This window comes from Protopterus annectens, chromosome 2.part0, assembly GCF_019279795.1.
Source record: "Protopterus annectens isolate FY-2018-M chromosome 2.part0, PAN1.0, whole genome shotgun sequence".
NCBI lineage: Eukaryota > Metazoa > Chordata > Ceratodontiformes > Protopteridae > Protopterus > Protopterus annectens.
In genome coordinates this window covers 66,085,504-66,113,028 of record NC_056728.1, presented here as the reverse complement: position 1 = coordinate 66,113,028, position 27,525 = coordinate 66,085,504, and the positions used below count along the sequence as shown (strand labels likewise).

The window sequence follows — 27,525 nt, the reverse complement described above, 5'->3', positions numbered from 1 at the left end:
TCTTGGTTCTCTTTTCACAAAAGACTGTGAACTATATTCATTTTCCCTATCTGCAGCAGGCTTTTTAGGACCATTCACCAGAATCTCCTGGACCTTTAGACATCTTCCACCCTGTCTTCCAAGAAACTATGAGAATGTACCCATACAGCTTAGGCTACTGTAACAGCGATTGAATAATGAATGTAGTACAGTTATACAAGAAGACTTGCCATAACAGTAGATGTTTGAGGAGGTCACTGCTGCAGTAGGGAGACCCCTCTTCTTCTTTTTTTTTTTTTTTTGCCTGAGTATGGATTTAATATACTTTGTTAATTTTTATGCAGCATATTCTGATTTTCAGGGCTCTAGCCTCCCTTATGCTGCAAGAAATCCCTGAAGATTTAGCACCTTAATCATTGATTTTTACGTGATTCTCATCAAGCGCCTCAGATGTTAGGGAATGTAAAAGGTGCGCTCAGGCCTTGAATACTCCTGTTGTCATAACGTTGGCAGGTATAATCCAGCTTAGGCTACTGTAATAGTCATCTGTTCGAACATCTGCTGTTATGGTAAGTTTACTTACAGAGCTATCCTGTTTTTGCTCAAATGACTGTACTTTTACAAAAATTGGTCTGGGCTTCTTCTTGGTGTGGTCATTCAGTGTGTACCCTGTGGGCTGTCTTGATTTGTGGCTCCTAGGAATAAATACTGGTCTTTTTACTTATACAGTCCACCTTAAAGTCTAAAGGAGTTGGATCCTTCACCTTTTTTTTTTTTTTTAGAAATTGCTATGACAGTCATTCTTCAGCTTTTCAGGAATTGCTGTTAATAGTCAGTTCTTCCTTCTTGATCGATTCTCTGTCTTAAATCCCATTGCATTACTTTCCGTTCTGTTAACTTTTTAACCTCTTTTTCAGATGTCTGAAGCTGCGATAGGTCATCTGGATACCATAGGCATTTCTGTATTTTTTTCTTTATATATTCTCCTGGTGCTCTATTTGTCTTAACTACTTCTATTTATTTGTAATCCACAAAACGAAGCAGCTTTTCAGGCAAAACAATAAAGCCCTGAGCAGGGCAAGCTTAGAAAATTGTGCAAAAACCACGGACGGCTCATTGCACTTAAATTCACTTTATTCCGTAGAAACACAGCACATTAATGCTTCATCATACATTTTCGTTTTAAAAATCACTTCCTCAGATGTGGGCTGTTCAAACTACTAACACCTTTATACCATTCACTTAATTACATTGATTAGATTAATGAATTAATTAAAAGGTTAATTTAATTTAAAATCATAAACTTGTCTTGTTGCATCTCTCTGTGTTGCCACAGTTAAACCACATTTAATATTACAATATTGGTGAATAAATATGTATAAAGAAAACATGCTTTAAATAATTCCTTAAAACACTTGACTACAAAGAATAAATTATAAAGTTAAAATTCCATTAGAAACACATTAGTGTGCTGTTTCTGTGGAATAAAGTGAATTTAAGTGCACTGAGCCGTCTGTGGTTTTTGCACAATTTTCTAAGCTTGCCCTGCTCAGGGCTTTATTGTTTTGCCTGAAAAGCTGCTTCGTTTTGCGGATTGCAGTTTTTTGTGGAAGCTGTTTTTTAATTTTGTTTTTTTCTTGTTACTTCTATTTATTTAAATTTGTGTACAGGGTAGGGCACTGATCAAGCAGTGACCAGGTACAGGCTGAGCTCTATATGTATCTGATTATTTTTCTTCCCTTCGGAACAGGTAATAGCCAGTCTGTCAGATCTACTTTTGTAGGGTCAACCAAATTATCTTTACTCCAGTGGTTCTTTGTACCTGCTTTTTGTTAGGTGTTCTTCCACAGAAGTACAGGAAGTCAGGAAATAGTCTTTTTACTAAATTTTGACTTCTCTTTCTTTCTTTCTCTGTGACTCTCTTTTTTTGTTCCAGGAGAGTTATTTTTAGTTTGTTGTCTGGCTGATCCCCATGATGGAAGTTCACAAGCCAAAATAATGTTGCTAAGGGAAGCTACAATGCTATATTCTTAGTTTCAGTGACCCACTTTTATGTTTTTGGAGGTTGTGTCCCTCTGCTGCATGTGCTAGTGCCCATATCTTGGTCATCTGATTTTGCGGTATCTGAGTTTCTTTAAAATACTGCAATATATGACATATTCTTCTTCTGATGGGACCTGCTATGCAGGATAGGACTCTGTAACTGAAATATATACAAGTGATGTGTCTTGATGAGCTTTGAGTTACATACTGAGTTGCGAATTTAGACCAGTATAAAAAGATAGTGAATATTTCAGCTGTTGCAAAAACATTTACCTTCATTTTTTTTTTTAAACAGAAGAACGTGAAACAGATCAGGAGAAGATCTGGTTACAAGAAGAAGAGTTGCTGGAAAACTTGAAGTATTTAAAACACCGACAAGTCATACATCCAATCCTGCAGGAAGGTGAAGGTTTATGTTCTGCCTATTTTGTATGGACTTTGTCACTTCTAAAGTGTAAAAAAGTGCTCTTCAAGCTTTTCCAAACAGGATTTAAAGGGCTGTCTTAGGAGCAGCGTCAGGGAGCTATCAACATTACTTTCATCAGAGGTGTGACTCTGTCTTGGCTCCTCCAAATTGGGTTGTTTGGGTGGAGTGGGGGGGGGGTCGAGTGCAAGCTCCAGGTGGTTTTTGCTTACCTTCTGGTAGAACTGTTGAACACTGTGCAGGCACTCCTTTTATAAACTGGCAGTAGCCACATGCAGTGATTGAGCACATGTGAAAACCTGCATCGTGCCTTTGTTATTCTGTCCTCTCTTTTCCTTTTCTGAGGAAGGTGTAAATAAATGGCATCAAAGAGTAACTGCATTTAATTTTTATTGACCATTCCTCCTGCTCCTCCTCCTGGCAAATGGGTAGTAAGCCTTAGTAAGTAAATAAATACAAAATTTGATCATTGTCCTGACAGTGTAGTTATGTATATTTGGCATTACAGTAATATATCAACTTTTTCTAGTTTTCACTTTGTGCATTTAACTTTCTAATTGCCCTCCTAACCTTCCTTCCTTTGTCCTGAACCCCATCTTAATCCGTTTGGTGACCTATTTGATTCCCTTTCTACCGCTCATTCCAGTAGCCCATTTCATGATCCCACAGTCTCTGCTGTCTGCTATATGTGCTTTTAGTTCTGCTGTGCTCTTTTGTTCTCCTTGTATGTCCTTCAGAACAGCAGATGGTATTCACTGAGTAACTTGATCAGTGTCTGGTGGAGGAAAGGGTCATTACATCTACTTATAGATTCCCCCCCGAGACTGATTCGTACAGTTTCCTGTTGTTATTGCCCTTTTGGTGGTCCATTGTAATCTCTGTCTCCATCGCCAAATGTTCTTTATGGAGGGCCACTAATGTTTAAATCATAATATTTGGGTTTATGCATCCAGTCTGTCCTTTTTCTCTGTGCAGAGTTTTTTCATCAGCGATGCCGGTGATGGCTTTGTGCTGGTTGCTACGAGAGGCAGTAATACAGAGCTAGTTTTTCTAGCAAACTTCTTTAGTTTTCACTGCTCTCTTTGCTTCACTATACTTCACTGCTGGAGTAATTGTTGTCCGTGTTCAGTGGCTTGTGTTTATTGATGACCATTTGTATCATTTAAGTAAAATTTTAAAATGTCTTTTTGTGTATGCTTTATTGACTAGGCTAGTGGCTTTTTGTCAGAGTTGAGCATTCCCGTTCCAATTCCTGCTGGTGTTGGTTGGTAGTAATACACCATTTGTAGTCAGCAAGGAAAGGAAATGGTGATGGTAGTGTGTATGGGAAAAGAACGTAAATGGCAAGGTGTACTGTGTGCAAATGCAGCTTATGCCAGGCTAGGTGTGTAATTTTAACTGGAGTTGTTGGCTAGGAGCTGCATAAGAGTATAGGACATGACCGTATTCCTTTTCTAGTTGATGTGGAGCATTATGTGGTACTGATGGGCTTGGGGGGGAATGGGAAGTGTTGTCGGTGAAGCCACCTTGTGAATTAGCTGAGGAGGCTGCTGTGGGAACTTCAAAAAGATTGCTGCAGAGATACCCTCCCAGGGTGCTGCAGTGGGAGGGACTAATGGTTAATGTCAGAAGAATGCAGTTGGTGCTTTGCCACCTAATCTATGTATCAGTCAGATGGATTTCAGTAAACTGAATTTGAAAGAAAGACTTATTAAAGGAGACATTGGGTGTGCTAGTTACTGGGAACTGGAAACAAGAGTACAAAGAATTAGTCCAGATAAAATCACTTCAACTAGCAGATCTAGGAGACTCTCTCCTCTCTCTCTCGATACCCTCCCTGTGGGAGGAGTAAAGTTGCTTTGTTGAAGTTTCAAGTAGTTTATTCATTTGAGTAGGTAGATGGACAAGTCGTCTTGTTCTAATACATTATATTTAACAGGTCAGTTATTTAAAAGGCAGTTATAAACAATGGTCCAGGGGAGCTGATTGGAGGAAAATTTGGAAGATGGAAAACAAGGAGCCAAATCCAAAGCACAGAAGTTAGTCCCTTCTTTGAATATTCCTGAAAGACTTGTGAAGGTTTACCAGCTTGTGTAATATCATCCTTAGTTAAAAGGTTTTTGTTTTTATTTTTATTGTTAAAAAACAAGTAATCTCCGTGGTGTCCCTGAAGTCTCAAACAACCCACTAAACAAGTGTAGTGGGTCCAAAGACAAAACAGTGTAAGAAACTTCTCTGTCTGGATGATTTTCAGTCCATATATATCTAGTCAATCACTGTTATTTTAGTCAGATCACATAATGATAGTAGAAGTAGCAAACTTAAACTCATTCTAAGTAAAATAAATAAATAATATATAATTTGAAATATTGTACATAATTGCTAAGTATTCGAAAGTAATCCAAACAGGGTAGGCAGTCTGTCTACAGTAGAAAAAGCTTTAAGTACACAGACAAGCGATCCAAGTAAAACAAAAATAGCAGAATAATAGTTTCCTCGCAACCTTTCTAACTCTCTCTCTCTCTACATATATATATATATATATATATATATGTGTGTGTGTGTGTGTGTGTATATATATATATATATATATATATATATATATATATATATATATATATACACACACATACACACACACACACACACACACACACACACACACTTTTTATCAGGCAAGGGAGTGGTTTATTATGTTGTAAAAGAGTGTTATTGGTATACATGTGAAATTCACATCCCTTCCTCCATCAGTGTGACATTCGAGCCTTTCTTGCCATGACTTAAAGATTTGCAGATGTTCATCATGTTTCACTGTTGCAGTCATTACACTTGGGTTTCCCTGCTGGCAGGCTACCCGCAGTCGGCCTGAATTCCAAAGTCCTGGTCCGGCATTGGTTGCTGTCACCTCTTCCCTGACACCAGTGCGCCAGGGGTATAAAAGATGCAGCCGACGCCATTTTCTAAAGTCTTTCTTGCCGCGCGGTGCCCAAAGCAAAAGCAGTTTTCAAGTGCCAGTCGGCCGACTCCTGAGATTTTCAAAATTGAATTTCAGATCCGAAGTCTTCATTAAAGCTAAGTCCCCCTTTGGGGAAACTTTTTCTTGCACCAGACCTATGTCAGTAAAAGTTAACAATTGTATTTCTTGTGGGAAGCAAATACCTCATAAGGATTTTTATTCTTACTGTATTCCTTGCCTAGGCCCCGACCACGACGTTGCTAGTTGTCGGTGTTGCGCTAGATTCAACCAAAGCACTGTTAGGTGTCGGTTCGATTTTGCTGTACATTACTTTGGCCGAAGGTTTCACTATATAATGCCATCGGCACAACCGATGACCGGAATTCATAAAAAGTGCAAGGACAAAGAAAAGGATAGGCATCCGAGGTCCAAAACCAATGACGCCTCTTCTAGGCCAGTCGTGGGATCGTCGGTTCTCAGTGAGGCGCACTTTCGCAGCCCCTAACACCCGCTACCTCAGAGCCACAGGCCACCTCCGACTCCCATGTGGAGACAACTAGGCCTCTGGAAACTCAAGGTATTGGGCCTACGGAAACTGTTCCCTCAGATGGGTCTGGAGCCTCTGAGCAGGCATCGGCTTCTGAGGGTGTTTTCAGACCTACACAGCTTACTATCAAGACTACTTCAGCAGCCAAGGCAAAGTCTAAAACACCTATAAAGACAAAGAAACAAGTACAGCATTCACCTGGACAGTCATCCATGCCAAAGAAACCGATGCTTAAAATGGCTGAGGACCTAATTACTCTGATCAGGGTTCCCATCCCCCTCCTGATAAAAAGCCTAGGCAAGATACTATGATTCCTCTGACCAGGTTTCTATTTCCTCTGATTCCTTTTCAGAACAGGGATAATGTTCTTCATCTCACATTGCTGCAGTCCTTACACTTGGGTAGTCCGCTGTCCTCGGTCGGCCCGAATATCAAAGTATAAGGCTGACGTCGGTCAAGGCGCATTTGACTGACATCAGGACGTCAGGGTACAAATGCGCATGACCGACGTCATATCCTCAGTCTTTTTTGCCGCATGGTCCAATGCAGAAGCAGCATTGCAAGTGCCGGTTGGCGTTCTGAGATTTTTCGATTTCGAAGTTTCAGACCGAGTTCAAAGTTGGCTAAGTACCCCGTTGGGGAATATTTTAGTTTTTTCTTGCCTCAGTGATTTACCGGATGTCAGAAAAAGTCAATAATTGCATTTCTTGTGGGAAACAGATACCGCATAGAGATTATCATACTTTGTGTATTCCTTGCTTAGGGCCTGAGCACGGCATTGTTGGCTGTCACTCTTGTGCTAGATTTAATAAACGCACTATAAAGAGGAGGTTGGATTGTGCAAGGTTAGTCTTTGGGAAGCGGTGCAATTATAAAATGCCGTCGGATGCTATGACGCCCGCTTCTTCGAAGAAGCGCAAGGACAAAGCAGTTAAGCCTAGGCTGGAAGAACCGTCTGTACCGGACGCCGGTTCTTTAGAGGTGTCGGTGGAGCCGGTGGCTCCACCGGAGGTTTCTTTGTGTTCCCAGGGTGAGACTTTAGTATTGCAAGATGTGGCCTCTCAGGAGGCAAGTCAGGCTGAGGGGGCTTCTCAGGTTACTATACTCCCCTCCCTTCCTAGGGTGGCTAGGCCCTCTCCCTCTGTTTCTAAGGCTTCTCCCAGGGGCAGGCCAGGTTTAGCTTCAGTTGGTGTTACCCCTAGCTCTTCAGGAACTGTGCCCAAGAAGCATATGCTTAAAATGGCAGAAGATTTGATCACTTTGATTAGGGTTCTATGCCCCCTCCTGATAAGAGGCCTAGGGTGGAGCCTGAGCTGGGTGGTTTTGAGCAGGCTTCAGATGTGTCAGAGTCTTCGGCTGAAGACTTACAGGAGTACTCTCCTTATTCGGATTCTGATGTGGATGATTCTACTCCTTCTGCTTCTCCTCCTGAGGATTTTTCTTTTTCAGAAACTCTTCATTCCATGAGGGAGCATTTTAAGTGGGAAGGTCAGGACTTCTCTGATTCCAGGAAAAGGCTTAGGGAATTTTTGTTTTTACCCCAGCATAGGCCTTTGGCTATACCTCCTGTTTTGGATGTAGTAGAAGATGTTTTTACAGAGGCTTCTCTTAATCCTGATTCTTTGCCTCCTGCCCCTGTTAAGCCGGATAGGTATTACAGGGTGCCTGAAGCTCATAAGTATCTTTTTAAGAGTCCTAGGGCAGACCCAGAAACTGTTAGCCAGGGGCCTAAAGGTGTTAAGGCTTCTGTTGTTAAGAATCCGGTTCCTGCAGACAAAGAGGCTAGGGCCTTGGATAGATGGGGAAAGAAAGTTTATACTTCTTCCACTCTTGCTATGAGGGCTTTGAATTGCCAGTTTCACATGTTGAAATACCAAAACTATCTCCTTTCACAATTGAAGTCTAAGGTTGATGCTCTGGCAGTAGGTATTGATTGTAAAGAGTTGCAAGATTTAGTACATGTTTCTGAACAGGTGGGTAAGCATTCTTTGCAATGTGGTTTTGATGCTGTACAGGCCTCGTCTAGGGTGGCTGCCACTGGGTCAGTTCTTCGCAGGCACGCCTGGCTAAGGGATCAAAATTTGTCTGAACATGTTAAAACAAGGATTTTAGATGCTCCTTTACAATCTGACGTGTTGTTTGGTCCTCCTGTTGAGGCAGTTTTGAAGAAAATGGAAGACAAGGCTAAGTCTATGCAGACTGTTAAAGATTTTTTGCAGGTCCAGCCTCCAAAGTTTAGTAGAAATTGGCCTACTAAGGGGTGGACGTATCCTTCTTATGATTCCCAGTCTAGGGGTAGATCTAGACGTGGTAGGGGCAGAGCCTCAGGGCTCTTTCAGGCCTAGAACAGGGAGTTCTCCTGCACAGTCTTCGGGTGAGGGCAGGGGTCAGTCCTTTCGTAAACAGACCCAATGACCTACCTTTTCAGCTGCCAGAGCATTCCCGCCTGGCAGCACCTTTGGGAGGAAGGTTGGCACTTTTCAAAGAAAATTGGAGTTTAATTACCCAAGACAGATGGGTATTGGATATCATACACCACGGTTACAGGTTTTATTTCCATACCTTGCCTCCTTTCAAAGGCATGCCAGACGTTCCTCCTCAACAAAGAATAGAGGCTCACAAGCAAGTTTCTCTGTTACTCCAAATAGGGGCCATACAGCCGGTCCCTATGCCAGAAGTGGGCCTAGGATTTTATTCATGCCTGTTCCTAGTACCAAAGAAGGGGAACACGTGGAGACCAATTTTGGATTTATCTACCCTCAATACTTATCTGGACATTCCCAAGTTCAAAATGTTGACGTTACAGCAGCTTTTATCTCTGCTGGGCAAAGATCATTGGATGGTAACTTTGGATCTCAAGGAGGCTTACCTTCATGTTCCTATCAGACTAAGTTGCAGGAAGTATCTGCGTTTTCGAGCTGAGACTTCTCACTATCAGTTCTCTGCATTGCCCTTTGGCTTATCTACTGTGCCCAGAGTGTTCACGAAAGTTCTGGCTCCAGTGATAGCTTTCTTCAGGCAAAAAGGAATACAGATCTATCCTTATTTGGACGACTGCCTGATTCTGGCTCAAGGAAGGGAACAGCTTCTTCATCATTTGGAATATGTGATAGCAGTGCTAAGATGCCTGGGGTATTCTGTGAACGAAATAAAGTCCAGTCTAGTACCCTCTCAGGACATGTGCATTCTGGGTGTGAGACTCTATACAGCATCCCAGATGGCCTTTTTAACCCCGGACAAACAAAAGAGTCTATCCCTTTACTTCCATCAGCTATCTCATCAGTCCGGGCTGACTGCAAGGACAGTCCTTCAAGCCTTAGGGTTCATGGCATCTTGTATTCTGGTGCTTCCCAATGCCAAACTGCATATGAGGAAGCTGCAATGGTATCTCAAAAATGTATGGACACAGCACTGCCAGGATCTAGACACTGTCATTCAAATAATACCTTGCATTCAAAAGGAATTTTTGTGGTGGGCTCAGGAATGTCACCTAAACAAGGGACTCTCTGTGACCCGGCCAGAGGCGAGTCAGATTTTAACGACAGATGCCTCAGACAAAGCTTGGGGAGCTCATGTAAATGGAAAGTGGATACAAGACAAGTGGCCTGCCAGACTACAACATCTACATATCAAACTGAAGGAGATGTTAGCAGTCCAGTTTGCATTAATAGCTTTCAAGGATTTACTTCTTCCAGGGCAAGTGTTGATTCTAACAGACAACAGAACTGTCATGTGGTACATCAACAAGCAAGGGGGAACGCATTCCTATCCTCTATGCAGGCAAGCAATGATTTTGTGGGAGACTGCTCTCAGTTTACAGCTCAATCTTCAGGCAAGGTTTCTGCCAGGAGCACAGAACTCCTTAGCAGATGTGTTGAGCAGACGAATTATGGATCCCCACGAGTGGAAATTGGATCCTCATGTATTTCAGAAATTGACAGTGTCATGGGGAACTCCAGACATAGATCTGTTCGCTTCTCCACTAAACCATCAGCTGCCAAAGTTTTGCACAAAAAGGTTTCATCCCACAGCTTGGAAAGTGGATGCTCTTTCTTTCAATTGGAGCAATCTTCATGTGTATGCCTTTCCTCCTCTGCCTCTCCTCCCAAAGGTACTTCTAAAGGTCAGACAGGACAAGCCAAGGATGATTTTAATAGCTCCAGATTGGCCTCGACAGCACTGGTACCCATTACTGAGAAGTCTGGTACGGAAGCCTCCATGGCCTTTGCCTTCGATTCCACACCTGTTGTCACAGGAGGACAGCCATTTGCTGAATATCAAACTGCACTCTCTTCACCTAACGGCCTGGCATATTCTGTTTTGAACCATAGAGGGTCTCAACTTCCACAACAAGTTTTGAATGTGATTTTGGAAGCTAGAAGGCCTAGTACAAGGAAAGTGTACGCAGATAAATGGAAGAGATTTTTATTTTGGAGTGCAGCAAAAGATTTTGATGTTTCTGAGCCTAATTTAAGTGTGGCTCTTCAATATCTTACTGAGTTACTGGACAAAGGTTTGTCTTTCTCTTCTATTAAGGTTCATGCTGCAGCAATTTCGGCTCACTATGATTGTGTTCCACCATTGTTTTCTCATCCTTTGTTCAAGCAATTTCTTAGAGGGGCAAAGAATTTAAGACCCCCACGAAGAGCTCCTACTCCTGCTTGGGATCTCAATTTTGTGTTGGAGAAACTCACTCTACAACCTTTTGAGCCTGCAGCTACTTCTGAGTTGAAATATTTATCATGGAAGACTGCTTTTTTGTTGGCAATTACCTCTGCAAGAAGGGTTTCTGAATTGCAGGCCCTTATGGCGGTTGAGCCTTTCTTGATTTTCCATAAGGATAGGGTATCATTACGTACTAATCCTTCCTTTATGCCTAAGGTGGTTTCTAGTGTGGCTTTAAACCAAACTATTCATTTGCCTAGCTTTTATGCAAATCCCCAAAATAAAGGGGAAAAGATTTTGCACACTTTAGATGTACACAGGCAGTTGCGTTATTATTTGGACAGAACTAAAGGGTTCAGGCAGTCTCAGCAGTTGTTTGTTTCTTTTGCTTTGAGTTCTCAGGGCAAGCCTGTGTCAAAACAAACTATTTCTAAGTGGATTGGGTTTTGCATTGCTTTCTGTTATTCCCATCATGGCAAGGAGATTCCAGCTGGGATTAGGCCTCATTCCACTAGGGCTACTGCCACTTCAACAGCTTTTGAGGGAGTGGCAACCAAGGATATTTTGGAAGCAGCTACTTGGAGTTCAGTGCATACTTTCTCTAGGCATTATCACCTGCCACTTTACTCTAAATCCAGGGCTGGTTTTGCCACTGCTGTTTTGCAGGGCATCCTAGCAGCTCCTGCTTCCTTGTAGTTAGCCATCCTCCCTTACCTCTGCTTTGGGATTCTACCCAAGTGTAAGGACTGCAGCAATGTGAGATGAAGAACATAGTACAGTTTTGTACCTACCATAAATGTAGATGTTCGAAGATCCACATTGCTGCAGTCCAATTTACCCTCCCTCCTTCCCCTCTGTAGTTAGAGGTGGTTGTGTGGGTTGGGTTGTACATATTGTGTATATTATATATATATTGTACATATAGTTAGTGCAAGGGTGGTGGGTTGGTTGTTTGCTGTCTTTTGGTTTTGACCTTTACTTTTAGGGTCTTCTGACATCTGGGGCAAGAAAAGACTGAGGATATGACGTCGGTCATGCGCATTTGTACCCTGACGTCCTGATGTCAGTCAAATGCGCCTTGACCGACGTCAGCCTTATACTTTGATATTCGGGCCGACCGAGGACAGCGGACTACCCAAGTGTAAGGACTGCAGCAATGTGGATCTTCGAACATCTACATTTATGGTAGGTACAAAACTGTACTTTCTCTTCCTCCCTATGAGGATTCTGACTCTGAAGAATCTATCCCTTCAGCCTCTCCTCTTGAGGATTACTCTTTTGGGGAAACCCTGCACACCATGAGGGAGCATTTCCATTGGGAGAGCCAGGATTATTCAGAATCCAAGAAAAGGCTCAGAGATTTTCTTTTACTGCCTCAGCACAGGCCCCTTGCCATTCCCCCTGTACTAGATATTGTTGATGATGTTTTTTCTGAATCCAGTTTGTCTCCTGATTCTTTACCCCCTGCACCAGTTAAGCCAGATAGGTATTACAGGGTTCCAGATTCACATAAATTTCTTTATAAAAACCCTGTTGCTGACCCAGAAACAATTTCTCAGGGTCCCAAAGGGGTCAAGGCTTCCACTGCAAAAAATCCTGTTCCTTCTGATAGTGATTCTAGAGCACTGGACAGATGGGGGAAAAAAGTTTACACCTCTGCTACTTCAGCTATAAGGGCTTTAAATTGCCAATTTCACATGCTTAAATATCAACAATATCTAATGTCTTTGCTCAAACAGACAATGCTTACAAGCTCGGAATGTCCTGAAAATAAGGAAATGCAGGATTTATTGCATGCAGCTGAACAAGTGGGAAAGCATACGTTGCAATGTGGTTTTGATTCTTTAGAGGCTTCTTGCAGAGCCACAGTTACAGGTTCTGTTATTCAAAGGCATGCTTGGTTAAAAGAACAAAGTTTACATGTTAAATGTAACATGTTAAAGCAAAATTGTTGGATGCTCCATTACAGCATGATACCTCTTCTGCCTTAACACCAAACAAAGTATTAAAGAAAATGGAGGATAAAGCAAAATCAATGCAGACAGTAAAGTATTTCTTACAGGTTCCGCCACCCAGATTTAGCAGGAACTGGCCTTCAAAAAATTGGTCCTTTCCAGTGTCAGACAGGCCACAAAGAAGCAGATACAGATGCCCAAGAGGCAGATCTCAGCCACAAGGCACATACAGACCTAAGCAATGGGGTAACTCAGCCCCCAAAGTCAGAGGGAAACGGTCCCAATGACTTCCCTCTACCAATGCCAAGCACTTACCTTTTGGCAGCACCCTTAGGGGGAAAACTAGCACTTTTCTCACAAACTTGGCACATAATTACCAAAGACAAATGGGTACTGAATATTGTTTCCCAGGGTTACAGGTTCCACTTTCACACCCTGCCAAGGCCAAAAGGTATGCCAGACCTGCCACACAGTCAATGGGCAGAGGCACAAAAACAAATTTCTGCTCTCATGGACATGAGGGCTATTAAAAAAGTACCACAGCAAGAGCAGGGATAAGGATTTTACTCAAGAGTTTTCTTGGTACCCAGAAAGGACAAAGCTTGCAACCACTACTGGACCTCTACTCTAAATACCTTCCTGGATGTTCCAAAATTCAAAATGTTGGCACTGCAGCAACTTTTACCCATGCTGGGCAAAAAGGCTTGGCTAGTACTTTGGACCTCAGAGGCATACCTGCATGTCCCAATCAGACAGTCTTGCAGAAGATACCTGAGATTCGTAGCTGGCTCAATGCATTACCAATTCTCTGCACTGCTCTTTGGCTTATCTACTGCGCCCAGGGTCTTCACAAAATGCCTGGCACCAGTAATTGCATTTTGCAGACAAAAAGGAATTCAAATATATCCTTACTTGGACTACTGCTTTATTCAAGCAGACAACAAGGACATTCTTCTAAAGCATCTGGCGTTTGTAAAAAGATTACTTACTTGCCTAGGGTACACAGTAAATGAAAATAAATCAAAACTAGTGCCCTCTCAAGAGATAATATTCCTGGGTGCAAGCTTAAATACAAATGCCCAGATGGCTTATCTCACGCCAGACAAAGGCAACTGACTCATTACTTTCAGATGATGGCAACAAAGACCCAGTTGCCTGCAAGAAAAATTCTGCAGGCTTTAGGTTTCATGGCATCCTGCATCCTGCTAATTCCATATGCAAGTCTGCATATGAGGAAACTACAATGGCATCTAAAAAGTGTTTGGACTCAACATTGCCACAGCCTGGAAACAATAATTACTCTCATTCCCTGCCTGCAACAAGAGTTTCGATAGTGGGCACTGGCCTGTCACAACAACAAGGGACAGCCTTTCACTTTACCCACAGCCAGGCAGACACTAACAACAGATGCATCAGATTATGCCTGGGGAGCACACATGGCGGGAAAATGTATACAGGGCATGTGGCCCACAGACCAAATGCATCTTCATATCAATCAAAAAGAGATTCTAGCTGCACAGAATGCCCTGACAGCCTTCAAGGATTTACTACTTCCAGGACAACTATTACTAAAGACGGACAATACTACAGGCATGTGGTACATAAACAAGCAAGGGGGCACACATTCCTACCCCCTCTGCAGGCAAGCCATGACTTTGTGGAACACAGCACTGGCCTATCAAGTACATGTGCAGGCACAATTCCTGCCAGGAAAGAAAAATACTCTGGCAGACGAACTAAGCAGAAACCTCATGGTCCCTCATGAGTGGAAACTAGATCCACAAGTCTTCAGCATAACAAAGAAATGGGGGATGCCCAGACATAGATCTATTTGCCTCCCCTTACAACTGCCAACTACAGAGATTCTGCACAAGGACTTATCCCTCACAAGCATGAAAGGTGTATGCTCTATCAACCAGCTGGAAAAGCCTAACAGTTTATGCCTATCCACCACTGCCTCTACTGCCCAAGGTACTCCTAAAAGTCAGACAAGAGAAACCAAAAATGATTCTGATTGCCCCAGACTGGCCATGCCAGCACTGTTACCCAATCCTAAAGACCTTGTCTCAAGGGCCAGCCTGGACTTTACCTCAAATCCCTCATCTGCTGACCCAACAAAACAATCAGATCTTGCACAGCCAACTCAGAACCTTAAATCTGGCTGCATGGCGAATAATATAGCCACTAAGAGCACATCTCTCTAAAGCAGTTATGGATGTCATTTTGGAAGCCAGGAGGCCCAGCACCGGGAAATCTTATGCAGAAAAATGGAAGAGATTCTGTGCTTGGAACCAGGTACAAGGACTTGAACCGCTTGTTCCTAATATTCCTCAGATTTTGCAATACCTAACTGAGATGCTGGACAAAGGCATATCCTTCTCATCAATAAAGATCCATGCTTCTGCCATTTCAGCTCATTACAATACGGAACGTCCTATTTTCTTTCATCCACTACTAAGACAGTACCTCAGAGGGCAAAAACATAAGACCCCCCCCCCCCCAAGGAGAGCACCTATTCCAACATGGGACCTCAACTTTATCTTGGAAAAGCTCACACTGCCTCCTTTTGAGCCGGCCAGTACAGCTGAGATAAAATTATTATCATGGAAAACTGCTCTGCTCCTAGCAATAACTTCAGCAAGAAGAGTCTCAGAGTTACAGGCATTAATGACAGTGGAACCTTTTATCATTTTTCATTCAGACAGGGTTTCTCTCAGGACAAACCAAACATTTATGCCAAAGGTAGTATCCAGCGTGGCTCTTAACCAAACCTTTCATTTGCCAACCTTTTATCCAAATCCCCAGAATAAAGGGGAGAGACTTCTGCACTCTTTGGACATACACAGACAGCTACGCTTCTATTTGGACAAAACAAAAGCTTTCAGAAAAACTGAGCAACTTTTTGTGGCATATGCTGCAGGATCACAAAGGCTATTTCAAAGCAGACTATTTCAAAATGGATAGGACACTGCATTTGTTTCTGCTATGCACAACATGGTAAATCAGTGCCTAAGAATATTAGGTCTCATTCCACCAGGGCAGCAGCCACATCAGCAACCTTTCTCAGAGGAGTACCAACCAAGGAAATTTGGAGGCTGCAACTTGGAGTTCAGTGCACATTTTTACCAAGCACTATCACTTACCTCTTTACTCTAAATCCAGAGCAGGCTTTGCCACTGCAGTTTTGCAAGGCCTCATAGCCACTCCTAATCCTATTTAGACCCAGCCGCCCAACCTCAGCTTTGGGATTCAACCCAGGTGTAATGACTGCAAAAGTGAAACACGATGAACATAGTATAGTTGTGTACCTACCATAAATGTAGATATTAGAGTGTATTCACTGTTGCAGTCCAGGTTACCACCCCCCTATCATTGCTGGGACTTATCTAAACTTCTCTATTCTATACAACCTATGTGGTGTATTTGCTTGCAGAAGAAGGTAATGTTTGTTAGTGCATGATTTTTTATTTACAAATTTATTTAGCCTAACCTTTTGGAGGTACCTGACATCTGGGACAAGAAAAACTAAAGAAAATGGCATCGGCTGCATCTTTTATACCCCTGGCGCACTGACGTCCGGGAAGAGGTGACAGCAACTGACGCCGGACCAGGACTTGGGAATTCAGGCCGACTGCAGGTAGCCTACCAGCAGGATAACCCAAGTGTAATGACTGCAACAGTGAATACACTCGAACATCTACATTTATGGTAGGTACACAACTGTACTTTATTTTTGGTTTTAGTGGCTTTTTTAAGTTCATACTCAGCTGTGAAATTCCTAATGCTTCCCTTAAGCTCTCTTAAAGTTTGATTGTGTGGTCTTAAGGTAGGTAGAATGAGACCTCTTATAAGTATCAAGCAATTTTTCTCTTAATTTATTTACACAGGATATTGCACCACAGGGGGGGCGAAATTGAAGTGTATTAACCCACCACGGAGTTCGCGCAGGAATGGGTGTGCCTGCCGTGATTGACATGCGGGAGGGCAGGGATTAACAATGACAATGACATGCTTATGTGCAGTGGGCCAAATAAATGAGATGTGTACCGTGTTTTCTGTTTGTAAATGTAACTGTACAAACAGTACTTGCCTTTGTACTTTTGCACCGATTTAAAAAATAATTTCCGTTATCGGGGCAACACTGTAAACGCGGTTGCTGTGCTCTGGATCTAGTGTCTTTGTCATGTCTTTTCGATGTAGTGTAGTGTAGAATTGACATGTCATTTTTAAGTATTATCCAGTAAAATATTTTATACACACCTGGTTAGATTGAGTGGAAGGACATGACAAGACACTGGATTCAGAGCTCAGTGACTGGGTTTAAAGTGTTGCTCCTATAACAGAAAGTGTTACAGCAGGTTATCAAGCACTTCTTTGTCAGAAATTAAGTCTACCACTTTGTACCACTCATTCAAAATCAAACTAAAAGGGAACTTCTTTTTTCTACAAGCTCACTGACAGTGTTTAAACTTATTACTGCGATTCCAGATTACTACGTCAACTAATTCTTGATCATTTCACACTGATGTACAATATTAAAGTACTTTCTAATAAAGTCCATGCTTTCACGAATGATATATTCACGTACTACTTTAACAAATGTCCTTTTTTACATTGTGTTTCTTTCTGTAGAAATTACATCTTTAGCTGACGTGTCTAAGAAAGACAATTGATTCAGCGTCATTTACTTCAACCACAGTCTGATGTAAAATACAAGTGTTACTATATGCGGCACGCAGTAGGGAAACACTTTAAATGCAAATACATAAGTGACTGGATTTGGAGCTTAGCATCCACGTTTAAAGTACCAAAAAATGATTTCACAGCAATCGCATCTGCGTTTTTATGTTATGCATACAATGTTTTCTTTATAATCTAATTTTTTTGTGCAGTTACCTTTTGTTTTGGTGGATTTGAATACGCGTATAATATTTTCTGTTTATAGATCTATATTACCGTGTGTTATGGTGGCATCTTTCAATCAAACGGTGGGCAGTGCAGTCAAAATGCTCGCAGCCTGTCGCAGGCGGGGTTTGCTACTGCACATCTGGTGGGTTAATACACTTCAATTTCGCCCACAGGGGTTTGTTTTTAAGCTTCTCATTTGTTGCGGATAGGGGCTGCCTTAAAAATACAACTGTTTAAGTGGTAGTAGTATCAGCTTTATCAGTAAGATCCTTCAGTAGAGGATTTATTTCAGTTGTCCAGTAACTGAAGAAGGTTTGATTTGGATAAGTCCCTAAACACAAAACTATTTACAGGGGAAGTACCGCCAGTTTTAATGGAAAAGGTCACTAATTTATGGTCTGATTTAACAATACATTTTACATTTGATGCTGTGCAGTTGTTCTTTGACCATCATTTATACTAACTGATTATCTTAAGTTGTTAATCTTCTTCCTATTCATCACTGATGGGTTTGGTTCCCAGCCCTCGGAACTGAGTTGGCCTTATACCAAGCTTGCATGCACCAAAAACCCTCGAGCTAAGCTGCTACCCACAGTGCCCTTCACTCAGTTACCTCAGATCTCGTTTGCCGCACAGCCATATAGCAGCGTTTCACCGAGCTCTACAGCTAAGTGATTTATTTTTCTAAATTTACATGTTTTTGTGGAATTTTTTCCTTTTAGTTTTTAGTTCTTTGGTATCTTTCTACACTCAGCTCTACCCACAGGTATCCCTTTCGTACCATTGTTGGTATAGGCTCTTCGACCCTTGTGGTATCCCAATGCCATTGTTGGTATTTCCTCTTATCACTTTCCTCACTCTTTCCTTTTTTTGTGTGAATATTCGCTATTATGTCTGAGAAGAATGGAACTACGGGGTGTAAACATTGCTCTTCTTGCAGTGGTAAACTTCCGAACAGTGACCTTCATGAAGAGTGTGTGTACTGTTTAGGGGTTCCACATTTGTCGGCGAAACTTCCTTGTGATATTTGTGCCAGCTTCAGTCAGCGGATGCTGAATGAACAACATAATAAATTGATCCTGAAGAGCCTGTTTTCTTCGCCTTTTTCGGAGGTTATTTCTGCGACGGAGGTCTCGGACGTCCCCTCCTTCTGTTGACAAAAAACGTCCTCGCTTGGATCCCTCTTCACCGGCTGGTGACAGGGGTAAAAGCCATAAGCACAAGGCCCATAAGTCTTCCTCTGAGCACTGTACTGCCTTCTTGGTTCTGACCACCTCTGCTCCGAGTTCGGCTCCAGTGATGCATACTGAGGTTGCCTCGTCGGCGCCTACCCTGGCCCCGAGTATGGCGCCAACTGCCTCGGTTCCGACCAGTTTGTCTCTTTTATCTCGGCACCGACGTCGCCCATTTCCATTCTGATGTCGGTTCCGACAACAACATCGGAGCCGTTCTCGACCTCCACCCCAGTTGTGACCTCGGCTCTGAGCCCGTTCTGTGCTCCAACCATTCCTGTGTTGCCGGTTTCTAAGTTGGAATCGGTGCCGTTATGTGATACACCACAGACCCAGTACACATCATCTGTGGACCCGTTTGCTGGACAAGTTTGCAGCCCCTTTTTGGACCGGCCTGATTCCCCTCAGGGACATCGGTAAGATCCACCAGGAGCCTTTCAGAATTGGATGTGGTGCGCCTTTTTTCACCAGCTGCTGAGCGTCAGGGGAATTTCAAATTTTCCTAGACGCCAGCCCACTCCGGGCTTTGGGTCTATTACACCGGCGACCTCTAAATACTCTCCTCCGTTAGATCCAAGGCTCGTATATCTGACGTTTTCGAGAGGACCCCCTTCCTTAGCGCCGACAACAACAGTGTCTGAGGCCCCGAGACCCCTTTGGGTGTTGGTTCCGTCGGAACACACCCTTCCTCAATCCCATGCTTGGGGGGGGTGGAACCTCCTGTTCCGGACACAGTTCTGACTGTGTTGTCTGTTCCGGCTTTGAATCTGAGAGTGACTACCACCCCGAGTTTGCTTGAGACTCCATCCCCGGGGGCGGACCGTGTGGAGTGGGGTGCGAGTCGGTTCTGATATTGTCTTGTTCGGTTCCGGGCTCCCATTCCTCTTCAGGTGGGCCTGCTTTCCGGGTAATGGAGAGGGTGCTTGCTTCTAGCAATCCTCCTACATCGGTCATCCCTCCAGTTCCTTCTGAGCCGCAGCTGTCAAAGGCCACCCCCCAGGACTCCGAGAGCACAAGGCTCAGGAAACCCCTGTCCAGGGTATTTCCCTTTCTGAGTCTTCTTCGGATGCTCCCACCGAAGAACCCCTTCAGAAACGGGCATGTAAGAGGAAACACACGGACTCCCCAGAAGAGTCCTTCATGGAAGATATGGACTACGTTGATGGGGAAGGATCCCCATGGTCACCCCTTGACTGTCTCCTTTGGAGACATCATGGAAATCTTGAAACAGAGTGGTGACTGGAAGCCCCTCCAGTCCTTCCTCGGAGGAATCCCTGCAGGTCTTTTTGCTGTCTGCTCTCTACTTCTTGGGTGACTACCCCCCCCCCCTGCTGAGTTGGTTAAGCTCATAATGCAGCGGGCGTGGAAGAACCCAGACACCGTTGAGGCCATCCCCAGGAGATCAGACCAGGTACTCTCCCCTCCATAGGCTCAACCCCATTGGTCTAGATAATTTGCCAGTGGACACTATGGTGGTGGTGGCAGCCATGAAAAAGGACCTTGCGGAAGAGTCCTGCTGTCCACCTGCCCAACAGAGAGTCCCGGGCTGTGGACAGGTTAGGGAAGCGAGTTTTTGCGTCAGTGACCTTTGCAGTCAGGTCTCTGAACTTTTTGGCACATTTTACGAGGCTACAGAGAGATCTTATCTACGAACTCTCCGGGACCCTCGCGGGCCAGGTTTTAGATGGAACACGGGATAAAGTTACTTCCTAACTTGCCACCCTAGAGTCAATATCCAATTCGTCCATGAGGTTGCTGTCCCATGCAACCGAAGGAGCGGCTAGAGCTGCGGGTGCAGGCATAGTCATGAGACGCCATGCCTGTATGTGCATTTGTGCCTCGTGGACTCCGTGTCTTACTTTTTAAATGCCCCTATCGAACCATCAGCTCTCACAAGGGAAACCAAGGAAATTCTTAATAATCAGGAATGGAATAAGTACATAGTTTTGTATGTCAGATTTGTGGATGACGTTTTTATTTTGTGGGATGGGGATACTTCCACCTTTGAGAGCTTTTTAGCCTTTCTCCACACCACCACCACTTTTTTGACTTTTAGTGCCAAAACTTCTTTTACTCAGATAGAGTTCCTGGATGTTTGTGTGGAACAGAGTAATCTTGGTTTCACCTCGAAATTGTATAGGAAACAATGTTGGCAGAATGCATTGCTATCCTATGACAGCATGCACCCGAGGCATATCTTTCCCAATATTGTTAAGAGCCAAGTGGGTAGGATATCTAGGGTATGTTCTGAAGATACTTATTGTGACGAGGAACTTTCTAGGCTGAGTGGACATTTTTTGGATAGGGGCTATGAGAGGAACATGGTTAGTAAGGCGGTTAGTAACAATATATTACATAGGAAGACGAAGAATAGGCCATGGATGCAAGGCCCTGTTAGTGGCAGACAAATAGATACAGGATTATGTAGTAGCAGGAAGGAACAACCTAGAATACTTTTTACGTATGGTAGTAATATTAAAGACATATGTAATATAGTTCAGAATAATTGGAATATACTAAGAAGTGATATTAGTCTTAAGGACGTAGTGGCAGAACGTCCCATGTTTAATTATAGGAGAAACAACAATCTTAAGGACCTGTTATGTAAGGAGACATATTTGAATAGGAGACCTACAATAGATATTAGAGCAGGCACATATCCCTGTGGCAACTGCAAGGCCTGTCAATATATTAATAGTGACACTGAATATAAACATCCGATAAGACACAAACTTTTATATTTAAAGGGAGGGCTACTTGCAGGACAAATCACTTAGTATATATGGCCAATTGTGAACAATGTGAAAGTTTTATGTAGGTATGACAAATAACATGCTGAAGGTTCGGATTTTACAGCATATTAGTAATATTAGAACATGTCAAGTGAGCAATGCTTTATTCAGACATATAGAGACTAATCCCACACACACTTTTAAGTTCAGATGCATTGTAAATATTGCTACCAATGAGAGGGGGGGGACATTCAGCATAGAACAGCATTAGCTGAATCTAAGTGGATAGTAGATTTAAGAGCACATAGACCACCTGGTCTTAATGATGTTTTACCAATTAAACCTGCTTTACAAAAAAGGCGGGCTTTTAGGAGTAAGTGATTGGATGATCTGTGTTTTAAATATGGCTGCTTTTGTTACTTTGAATTATGTCTGATAAAGGATTATTCCGAAAGCGCTTACTTTTAATAAAGGAGATTCAACAAAGAAGATTTCAGCAGTGACCTGTACTTCATTTTTCGTTCGAACCATCAGCTCTGTTCGGTGCTAAGGTCAAGGATTCATTAGCCAAGTGCGAGCAGGACAGGAAGACCTTCACTGCCGTAGGCCTACGCTTTTCCAAACCTCAGCGTTCCATCTCCAGGAACCAGTGGAGTGGGAAGATGTGGCACAAGAAGTCTCAAGGTCCTTTCCATGACGCACATGGTGAGGACTTCGGCAGAGGGGGTTCCAGTAATGGAAGACGCCCCTTTTGGGGCAGAGGGGGTCCCCGGAACCAGGGCTGCAGAGATTCCTTCTCTGGTAGACCGTATCAGCGCTCCTGAAGCGCTGCCCGATTGCTTTCCTCTGGAAGCAGTCGGGGCGTGTTTTTCTCTGCACCAAGCTGCCTGGCTCTCTCATACAAATGATCAGTGGGTGCAGAGAATTATTACCAGTGGCTCCCACATTCCCCTAATATCTTATCTAAGACCTCCGAAATCCCTTCCCAATGTTCCACCCAGTCAAAGGGAGGAGGCAGCTTCCGAAATACGAAAGCTATGTCAAAAACGAGTCATCCAACAAGTCCCCCCAGACCAGTCCGGATCAGGGTTCTACTCAAGATTCTTTATGGTGCCAAAGAAGACAGGGGACTGGAGGCCCATTCTGGATCTCAGCCAACTAAACAAATCAGTAGTTCAGACCAAGTTCCGCATGGTCATGATTCAATCCATCCTTCCCTTTCTGTGGGAGGGTGTGTGGATGTGCTCATTAGATCTCCGGGATGCGTATTACCATATCAAGATGGACAAGCGCTCCAGGAGCCTCCTTCACTTCCAGTTGGGAGCCAGTCACTACCAATTCAGAGCCCCGCCTTTCGGTCTCTCGACAGCCCCAAGAGTGTTCATGAAATGCCTAGCAGTGGTAACACCTTATTTTAGACTTCAGGGATTCCAGGTGTTTCCGTACCTCGATGATTGGCTCCTCTCTGCCCCCGCCATGCGTCTACTGGACAGGGCCCTCCGCTACACCCTAGTCCTAGCAGAGTCGCTGGGCATCACCATACATTGGGAGAAGTCTAGCCTTCAGCCCTCACAACAGTTGGAATTCATAGGGGTAATATTCAACACCCAGTCAAATCTGATCGCTCTTCCTCTTCACAGGCTTCAGAGATTAAGGGCACAAGTTCAAGTGATACTCTGTTGAAGAAAGGTGTCTGCAAGGGAATTTCTCCAGGCTCTGGTGTCTATGGCTGCAGCCATCCCTATTGTTCCCCTAGCCAGATCGTACATGAGATTACTACAATGACTCCTTCAGGCCCAGTGGATATCCAATCTTCACCCCCCTGAGCTCACAGATCCTCATCACCAACACTTGCAAATAAGATCTTTTCTGGTGGATGAGTGCAGACGAAAATCTTTGGTGCCGCCCCTTCCAGGCTCCCCAGCCCAGCACCACTGTGACCACGGATGCTTCCCTGATGGAGTGGGGGGCCACTTCTATGGAAAGTCGGTCCAAGGCACGTGGTCCAACGTATAGGTCAACTTGCATATCAGTGTCCTGAAGTTAAGAGCGGTGCAAGCTTTCCATCCAGAAGAATTGCTATCCAGTCAGAAAACATGTTTGTGATCTGGTACATAAACAGGGAGGGAACAATCCTACCCCCTATGTCATGAAGCCATGAGAATCTGGCAGTGGGCGATAGCTTCCATCCGCTTTCTGATAGCAACGCATGATCGCAGTGCATATCCCGGGGAGCTCCAACGTGATTGCGGACAGGCTAAGCAGATGCATCCGCCGTCCTCACGAGTGGTCTCTCCATCTGAGTGTGGTGGTGGAAATTTGCAGCCATTGGAGCCAGCCATGTTGCAACCTTTTCACCTTCCCCTCAAACGCAAAATGCAGTAGCTACTTTGCCCTCTTTCCCCCTCACGGGGAGTCACCGAGAGACGTCTTGATTCACGATTGTCCCATGGGTCACCGTTATGCTTATCCTCTGATTCCCTTGTTCTAAGGAAAGTTATTCGGTTGGGAAGCAAAGTGATCCTCATTCCCCATTCTGGCCTCATCAAGTTTGGTTTCCCTTTCTCCGGCCACTTCTGCTGCAACCTCCTTGGATCCTAGATGCTCGTCAGGACCTCATATCTCACCTACAAGGGCTGACTCCCCCGAGTCTGTCCACTCTCAAAGCTGACGGCATGGTTTTTCCACTTCCATTAGTTGCCAAGCAGGAAACCCCCTCTTCACCCGTCCATGATATTATCTTGGCCTCTTATAAACCATCCACCAGGAAACTTTACAGGGACAAATGGAAAAGATTCTCTATTTGGTCACATAATCGGAAGCTAGATCCATTCTCAGCCCCTGTAAGCCACTATTCTTCATTACCTGGCTGAACTGTTCGACAATGGGGCCGTCAGCTTCCACCATTTGAGTCCATTTAGCAACTGTTTCCAACTTCCATAATAGTTCAGATGGAGTCCCGCTTATTTCCTCTCGCCTTTGCAAGACTTTCCTCAAGGGTATTTTCCACAGCAGGCCTCCCATCAGGCAGCCGGTGGAGGCATGGAATCTCTCCTGGGTTCTGCAGTCTTTCTCTGCCCCCTTTTGAGCCTGCTGCGACATGTGATCTAAAATTCCTGTCATGGAAATCCTTATTTCTTGTGGCTGTCACCTCAGCCAGATGAATTTCTGAATTGCAAGCATTATGTATCAAGAGATCTTATCTGATCTTTCATAAGGACAGAGTATCACTTTGTATTAACCCATCCTTTCTTCCCAAGGTGGTTTCTGACTTTTCGATTAACCAGTCCATTGAGCTCCCTGTATTCTTCCCAAATTATTCAAACAAGGTTGAATACTACTTACATTCTTTGGATGTTCATAGGCAATTACATTTCTACCTGGACAGAACTAAATCCTTCCGCAGGTTGGACCAGCTTTTCATTTTCTTTGTGGGTCCTAGAATGGGAGGTGCAGTATCGAAAGTTACTTTGTCTAAATGGCTCAGGGATTGCATTGCCTTTTCATGTTCACTTACGAATTACTCTCAGCCTGGCCAAATCAAAGCTCACTCAACTAGGGCTATTGCAGCATCTGTTGCCTTCCACTCTAGGGCCTCCATGGATGACATTTGTGCAGCTGCCATTTAGGCTAAGCCCCATACCTTTATCAAGCATTACAAATTGGATCTGATCTTCAGGGTAATAGTGGCCTTTGGTTCAGTGTTTCTCAGGAATGTTCTTCCACAAGGGCCACCCTGGTTCTCCAAGTAGCTGGGGATTCTGTCCCATCAGTGATGAATAGGAAGAAGATTAACAACTTCAGATAAATTGTTTTATCATGGTGTGGATGGGAGAAGAAATGGCGTAGGCATTATCCTGAAGGAACAGTATGCTAAGAGTGTTTTGGAGGTGAAAAGTGTTGGATAGAGTGATGTTTATGAAGCTGGAAATTGATGGTGTAATGATGAATGTTCGTGCATATGCTCCACAAGTTGGGTGTGCGATGGATGAGAAAGAAATATTTTGGAGTGAGTTGGATGAAGTGGTGATGACTGTGTGCATGCAAGGGTGAGAGACAGGAGATTGGAGCATTTTTCAATGGGCATGTTGGTGAAGGGAACAGAGGGGATGAGGAATTGATGGGTCGTTATGGTGTTAAGCAAAGGAATGCAGAAGGTCAGATGGTAGTGGATTTTGTGAAAAGGATGGACTTGGCTGTGTTGAGTACGTATTTTAACAAGAGGGAGGAGCATAGGGTGACATAAAAGAGTGGAGGAAGATGCACACAGGTGGATTATATCTTATGTAGAAGGGCCAGTCTGAAGGAGATTGGAGACTGTAAAGTGGTGGCAGGGGAAAGTGTAGTTAGCATAGGATGGTGGTTTGTAGGATGACACTGGTGATCAAGAAGAGGAGGATGAGTGTGAGAGCAGCACCAAGGATCAAATGGTGGAAAGTGAAAAATGGTAATTGTGAGGTGATGTTCAGGGAAGAGTTAAGACAGGCACTTGGTGGCAATGAAGAGTTACCAAATAGCTGGGTAACTGCAGCAGAGCTAGTAAGAGAGATGGCTGGAAAGGTGCTTGGTGTGACATCTGGAAGGAGGACAAGGAGACCTGGTGGTGGAATGAAGAAGTACAGGAGAGTATACAGAGAGAGAGGTTGGCGAAGAAGTGGGATTGTCAGAGAGATGAAGAAAGTAGACAAGAGTATAAGGAGATGAGGTGCATGGCAAAGAGAGAGGTGGCAAAGGCTAAGGATAAGGCGTATGACGAGTTGTATAAAAGGTTGGACACTAAGGAGGGAGAAAAGGACCTGTACTGATTGGCCTAGACAGAGGGACCGAGCTAGTAAAGATGTGCAGCAGGTAAGGGTGATAAAGGATAATGAGGGAAACGTACTCACAAGAGAGGAGAGTGTGTTGAGCAGATGGAAAGAGTACTTTGAGGGGCTGATGAATGAAGAGAATGAGAGGGAGAGAAGGTTGGATGATGTGAAGTTTGTGAATCATGAAGTGCAGTGGATTAGCAAGGAGGAAGTAAGTATAGCTATGAAGAGGATGAAGAACGGAAAGGCTGTTGGTCCAGATGACATACTTGTGGAAGCATGGAGGTGTTTAGGTGAAATGGCAGTGGAGGTTTTAACTAGATTGTTTAATGAAATCTTGGAAAGTGAGAGGATGCTTGAGGAATGGAGAAAGTGTTTTGGTACCGATTTTTTAAGAATAAGGGTGATGTACAGAGCTGTAGTAACTACAGAGGGATTAAATTGATCAGTCACAGCATGAAGTTATGCGAAAGAGTAGTGAAAGCTAGGTTATGAAGGGAGGTGATGATTAGTGATCGGCAGTATGGTTTCATGCCAGGAAAGAGCACTACAGATGCGATGTTTGCTTTGAGAGTGTTGATGGAGAAGTACAGAGAATGTCAGAAGGAGTTACATTGCGTCTTTGTGGATTTAGAGAAAGCATATGACAGGTTACCTAGAGAGGAGTTGTGGTATTGTATGAGGAAGTCGGGAGTGTCAGGGAAGAATGTAAGAGTGGTACAGGATATGTACGAGGGTAGTGTGACAGCGGTGATGTCTGCGTTGGGAGTGACTGATGCGTTAAGGTGGAGGTGGGATTACATCAAGGTTCAGCTCTGAGCCCTTTCTTATTTGTAATGGTGATGGACAGGTTGACAGACGAGATCAGACAGGAGTCCCCATGGACTATGATGTTTGCAGATGACATTGTTATCTGTAGTAGGAGTAGGGAACGGGTGGAGGAGACCCTGGAAGAGGTGGAGATATGCTCTAGAGAGAAGAGGAATGAAGGTCAGCAGGACCAAGACAGAATATGTATGTGAATGAGAGGGAGGATAAGAGGAATGGTGAGAATGCAGGGAATAGAGGTGGTGAAGGTGGATGAGTTTAAATACTTGGGATCAACAGTTCAGAGTAATGGTGAGTGTGAAAGAGAGGTGAAGAAGAGAGTACAGGCAGGATGGAGTGGGTGGAGAAGAGTGTCAGGAGTGATTTGTGACGGACGAGTACCAGTAAGAGTGAAAGGGAAGGTCTACAAGAGGGTAGTGAGACCAGCTATGTTGTATGGAGACAGTGG

At 43.8% G+C, this 27,525-nt stretch overlaps 1 protein-coding gene across 1 annotated transcript in view; it reads left to right on the top strand.

The window, feature by feature from the left end:
- The window catches only part of MGA (MAX dimerization protein MGA), a 2,673,741-nt gene that overhangs the window by 473,724 nt on the left and 2,172,492 nt on the right, over nt 1–27,525 (top strand). Inside the window, exon 4 of the mRNA XM_044060555.1 lies at nt 2,318–2,425. Coding sequence (XP_043916490.1) covers nt 2,318–2,425 — 108 coding nt within the window. The remainder of the gene's footprint in view (nt 1–2,317; nt 2,426–27,525) is intronic.